The sequence below is a fragment of the Condylura cristata genome, unplaced genomic scaffold (assembly GCF_000260355.1).
Source record: "Condylura cristata isolate star-nosed mole 26May11 unplaced genomic scaffold, ConCri1.0 scaffold00003, whole genome shotgun sequence".
Classification (NCBI taxonomy): domain Eukaryota; kingdom Metazoa; phylum Chordata; class Mammalia; order Eulipotyphla; family Talpidae; genus Condylura; species Condylura cristata.
In genome coordinates this window covers 34,094,602-34,100,601 of record NW_004567104.1, presented here as the reverse complement: position 1 = coordinate 34,100,601, position 6,000 = coordinate 34,094,602, and the positions used below count along the sequence as shown (strand labels likewise).

General features: G+C 43.5%; 1 protein-coding gene across 1 annotated transcript in view; it reads right to left on the bottom strand.

The window, feature by feature from the left end:
• Positions 1-4,638: 4,638 nt before the first annotated feature.
• HGD (homogentisate 1,2-dioxygenase) overlaps positions 4,639-6,000 on the bottom strand; it is a 44,044-nt gene continuing 42,682 nt past the window's right edge. Inside the window, exon 14 of the mRNA XM_004675178.2 lies at positions 4,639-4,996. Coding sequence (XP_004675235.1) covers positions 4,847-4,996 — 150 coding nt within the window. The 3' untranslated portion in view covers positions 4,639-4,846. The remainder of the gene's footprint in view (positions 4,997-6,000) is intronic.

Genomic DNA, 6,000 nt, shown 5'->3' with positions numbered 1-6,000 from the left:
ATGATGCCACATGGCATGTGCTAGAATTTTCCATATCTAGGTAAAGACAGGACTCGTTTGTTGGGGAGCATGATAAGGAAAGTATCTTTGAGACTTTCCCATCTCAGTTATAATCCCCTTGGGTTTCCCATCAGCAAATCACCCATGCTGGACATTAACTTTTAACTTACAGTTTACATCCAGGCCTTTGGTTTCCTAACTTCTTTCTCCCTATCCCCTGATGCCCTGCTGTGCCCATCTGGGAGGTGCTTTCTGGCAGGAGGCAGTGCCAGCCCAGTCTATCCAGCTAATCTGTGATTTGGACCAGGATCTGAGGAGGGAAATAAAAGGTGCTTTGAGAGAACTTCTGGTGGCCTAGGGTTGAGTTTCAGTGCTAATACCACTGTAGCCTGGGGTTGATCCCCAACCAGGGAGAGAGCCCAAAGGAGACCTGTACTGTCTCCCTCCCCCCACCCCTTGCTCCCCTCAGCAGTGTACTTCAGTAGATCCACAAGTTCTACTCCCCACTCTGGTGAATCCTCTCACACTTCTGGCCTGCACTGCAGTTCTAATATGCAGGAATTTTTTTTTATAAAAAACAGTTTATTTTTACATCATTTTGTACATTTTTTTTCCCATCTCAATTGTAATCCCCTCGGGTTTCCCATCACCAAGTCACCCATGTGCCATCATCATAATCCTGTGCACTTCCCCCCGGTTTTTTATCCCAATCCCCACTCCATCCCCACAAAATGTCTCTGGTATATGGTTGTTCATTATTCTTGTTATTTTCTCGCCTGGTCCATTATACTCCTCTAATATGCAGGAATTTTTTTTTTTATTAAAAAGTTTATTTTTACATCATTTTTCACATTTTTTTTTCCATCTCAATTGTAATCCCCACGGGTTTCCCATCACCAAATCACCCCTGTGCCACCACCATAGTCCCATGCATTTCCCTCCCTTCCCCCCCTCCCCCCCGTTTTTGATCCCATTCCCCACTCTACCCCCACATAATGTCTCTGGTCTATGGTTGTTCATTATTTTTGTTATTTTCTCGCCTGGTCCATTATACTCCTGCTATGAGTGAAACCATCCGGTATTTTTCTTTCTCTTTCTGGCTTATCTCACTAAGCATGATCTTTTCCAGCTCCATCCAAGTTGCTGCAAAAGACATGTGTTTCTCTTTTTTGGTTGCTGAGTAATATTCCATTGTATATATGTACCACATCTTTCTAATCCAGTCATCTACTTTTGGGCATTTGGGCTGCTTCCATGTTTTTCCAATTGTAAATAAAGCAGCAATAAACATGGGGGTACAAGTATCTTTTTCAATCAGTGTTTTTGTGTCTTTTGGGTAGATACCTAGGAGTGGGATTGCTGGGTCATAGGGAAGCTCCATGTTTAGCAGTTTGAGGAACCTCCAAACAGTTTTCCATAGTGGTTGTATTAGTTTATGCAGGAATTTTTTTAAAAGGTGCTTTTGGATTTTTTAAAAAGGTGTGGATACTGATTTTAAGGTCGTTTCTAAAACAGTGGTCCTCAGTCTTGTCTGTGCATTGAAATCACCTGAAGATTAGGAAGAATTCATTCAGGTTCCATCCCCAGTGTTTCTGATTTAGCTGATTAAGTTATACTCTGGGCACCTGGAGTTTTAGAAGCTGCCAGAGATCCAATGTCCAACGGAAAGGTCTAGGATAGGACTGCTCATCTCTGCACTGTTAACTTCAGCCCTGGATAACCCCTTGTTGTGGGAGACTGTCCTGTGCATTGTAGAGTATTTATCAGCATCTCTTGCCTTTACCTGCTAGAAACCCTTCCCAATTGGGACAAATAAAAATACTCGTGGTGTCCACTAGAAATATTTGCTGGGGAGAGAGTGGTACAAAATTGCCAGTGTTGAGAACCATTGGTTAAAAAACAACTACTGTTGCTCTCGGCTGTGAGAGAAGGAAAGAGCTGTTGTAGCTTCTTTAACGGGAAAATATGATGCCACATGGCATGTGCTAGAATTTTCCATATCTAGGTAAAGACAGGACTCGTTTGTTGGGGAGCATGATAAGGAAAGTATCTTTGAGACTAGGAAATTCAGGAAATAATAAAGATCTTTCTAGCTGATTTGAAGCACAAGAGAAGGAAACTCAATCTCTTTAATTAGCATGAATAGCCTAGCCAGGGTGAAATACTGTCTCCAGCTGAGGAGTTCCTGTTAGCAGTGGGGAGATAAAAGGCTTGATGCCAAGTGGATGTAAACTCAGAACACTCCTTAGCCTGAAGAAGGCTTTGCCACCACACCGATGGGAATGTAAACCAAAATGGGTGAGGTTTAAGTCAGAGTGAGCTCAGTCTGAAAAGACTGGGGTTTAGGAATAAAATATTCAAGTACTTGTCTTAACTTGGGTATTTGAGAGAACTGCCTAGGAAATACTGTAAGAGAGTGGGGAAGTGGGAGAGGAAGAAGGTAATAACAGGGGCAAGACCAGAACAGCCAATGTGAAATCCCTCCGGAAGTTGCAGGGAGCCAGCTTGGAACACAGCCTCAGGTAAGGAGAGAGCTGCTGAATTTAGCTCTGAGTTCACAGGCCTTACTGATGGAGCCTGCACTCAGGACAACTCAGTTCTCAGCATCTGTGCAGAGCTCTGGGTTGGCCGCAGGCAGTTGCTGGAGTGGTGCCGAGGGGGAAGCAGACAGCTGCGTTGGTGATTGCTGAGGGCTGCTGGCAACAGTGGGCAATTTTTAAATATATTTAAAGTTACTAACTTTTATTAACTAGTAACAGTTGATTTCTAACAAGGCATTTTTATATTAGGGAACATTGCAAAAGCACTCCAAACTTCCAAGAAACATTTAAATGATTATTGGAGACTGAAATACCACGGCCAGAGCCCCCTCCACAGCCACCCCTGTGTCTGTTCCCAGCCCTGTCCTCAATGCCTCTTTCATTTCACTCCACCAGCCAGTTCCTTCAGGTTCGTAATCCACCCTGTCTCTGCTGTCGCCTCATTACTCTAGGATAACATTGGCTTTGCCTGGACTATCGCTGTAACCTTCTGGTGCATTTCCTTGAACACACAGACTTTTTCTTGGATGCTCCTCCTCTCCATCCCACCCAAGCCCAACCCTGCTTTTCTAATAACATCATCCTTCCTATCCTTGAGATCTGGCTAAATGTCTCTTCTTCACTCAACACCTTCCTCTTTAAAGAAAAATCTCTTCCATCTCAGCTGTTATTGCCAAACAGTTCCTGTATGTTTTCTTTGTGGCACATTCCACCATTTTAAAATGATTTTCTTGCTTTCCCTCTCTAGAATGTAACCTCTAGTCGACAAAGTCATGCTTTCTCCTTGACTACCTTCCCTTGTATCAGTCCCCCAGTTAAAGTTGAATGTCAGGTAACCACGAATAATTTTTTAGTATAAGTATGTCCAAATGTTGCGAATGATAAATTTGTACTAAAAACAATTCAGAGTTCATGTGACATTCAAATATAACTGGACATCTTGTATTGTATCTGGCAACCCTAGTTCCAAGGCCAACACATACTGACTCTCATTACATACTGTTAAAATAAAAGCTGGTAGCAGCATATCAAAATTGCTACTATGGTAACAACGTGGGGGGAATGTGTTAAAATTGCAGAACTGAAGTAGGGCCAAGCACCACTTTCCATTCCTTTCTATTCTATTTGCCTGTCTTCTCACTCAGCTCACCTCTAGGACGTGGGGAGCCCAGGACAGGCATGCTGATGTCTGAGGAGCATTAGGAGAAGCTATCCTCCACTGCCAGATTTGTGACACTGACCTTCATCTCTGGTCCTGATCTTTCGGGACTGTAAGCTCACTAGGGAGAAAGATTCTTCTTTTCAATCATTCTTCCTCAATATCCCACTTAGTAGCTGGTACATAGTGTGGAATTAACATGTGATTACTGAATGGTGTGATAACAGAGACCCTCACTGCCCTGGTTTGATCAGAATGGAGGGGTTTTCTGGAATGTTGGGATTTCAGTGCAAAAATTGAGGTTGGTCACCTTCAGTGAGTATACTTACTTCTTGGTGGTTGACTTCTTATCCTTTATCTCCATGTTAGTGGCTATTGACCCCAAGATTAGGCAGCATGCTGGACTGGCTGCCCAAGTATTTTAGGTGACTCTGGAAGTTTGGAGCTCTGTTGACATATGTGCTTCCCTGAGCCTGGACTGATTCCTACAAGTATGGTGCAGGTTTGGTTTCATCATCAGCTGGTGGTTCTTATGTTGGCCTATCGTTCATCTACAAACTATCAGACCATATCTACCAGAGCCCTAGTAATTTCTACCATGTTCCCTTGGGCCCCCTCCACACTTTGCTCTCGCTCTCCTTTCCTCCTAGCCTCAGTCTGCAGTCAGATTTGAAGGGCTTGTTTCGCTGTTGTCTCTTTGCTGATTTCCACTTGCTGTGTGACTGGAGACATTTAGAGCCCCTTTCAGGTGAGATATGGGTCCCAGTGACTTGGCCTGGTGGTCGGTGGTAGGTCCCTCCCCCTAACCAGGACTTTTGCTCCTAGAATAAAGGCTCTGAGGCTAAGCACAGGGAAAGGCCCTGTTCTCAGTTCAATCTCACCAACCCCCAGTCCTGGCTATTAAAGCCTCATGAAGACCTGATTATGACCAAGTGCCACTTCCACAGAACGACAGCAAGTATTTATTAATTAAGTTGACAGCCACAGATCTTTCTACATACACTTCTATAAATGTCTGAATTACATTTATGACTGTGAAGTGAGTTCTCATTTTAAACAACCTTTCCCTGTAATGTTCCCAGAGGGTACACAATTCTAAAGGAAGTTGCACAAATCCATTTTCAATTATGGTAGCAAAGCTCCAATCTCAATTAAATCCTGTTGGGTTCCTGGAATTGGGGGTGAAGTGGCTCCTGAGAGGCTCCCAGCACTTGTAGTAGTTCTCATCCAAACAATTGCAGGTCTTGAGGCCCCACTTGGTGACGGCCATACTTAGAGATGATTCAAACATAAATGCCTGTAGGAAATGAGGTTAGGGAAGAAGAATAGGAGATGAAGTGTATAACAAAATACATTTGATTAGATGTCAAGAGATAGGTGTCAGAGAGAAGATGTGAGTAGGCAGAATCTTTGCATAATAAACCACATGTGCTAATAGGAGGAGGGCCAACTCATTCCTCATAGCCTCAATTCTGTAGTTAGACTTGAAGGTGTTGGCTCTTCACTGATTTGTACTTGCCGTGTGAGGCTAGTTTTTAGATCCCTTCTCATGTGAACTATGGGTGTTGTATCAAGTTCATTACCTCAAGCTGGAATAAGGTAAGGCATGAAGATGGGTCTGAGTTCAAGTTATAGCATGAGAAATCATGAGGGAGACCCAAAATTAGGACTAGGTGAAGTGTTGGGCCTTCAGTTACCAGGTTGTTTGGGCTCATTGGCTACCCAGCCCCCAGCTCCCTACATAGGAGACACCTCTCTGTCCAGGCCCTAGACATTACTGAGACAGGTACTTCATTAAAAACACCACTCCCCTGTGCCTTACTGTTACAGAACACTGCTCCCTGGTAACAATGATTATCAAAAGTCAGGTCCATCACACCAGTTGCAACTCTGGGGTGCTTGTGCACCTCAGGGGCACTGAGAAGGCAATGATTTAACGAATCATTACACTTCATCTCATAGGACATAGGAATTCTGCAGAAACCCCGCAGAGTCATCTGTAGGATAAATCAAAGCAAGGTCAAGCAAATGGGACTCTGCAACCTTCTACCCTCAGAGCAGCTCCACCTACTCCAGTTGGGGCTGGAAATGAGAGCAACTTCATTTAGACAGAGGGTCACAGGTAATCTGCAAACTGCATGGAGTTAGGCAGGTCTGTGTTACTGATTTTAAAGTCCAGTAGCATTGATGGCATTTGTTTTAAAATGTAAAGCAAATTTGCATCTGATTTAGCATAAAATTACTCCTTCTGGTCCATAAACTCAATCTCCAGGAAAGCAAAAATAAAATAAAATCAAGTAC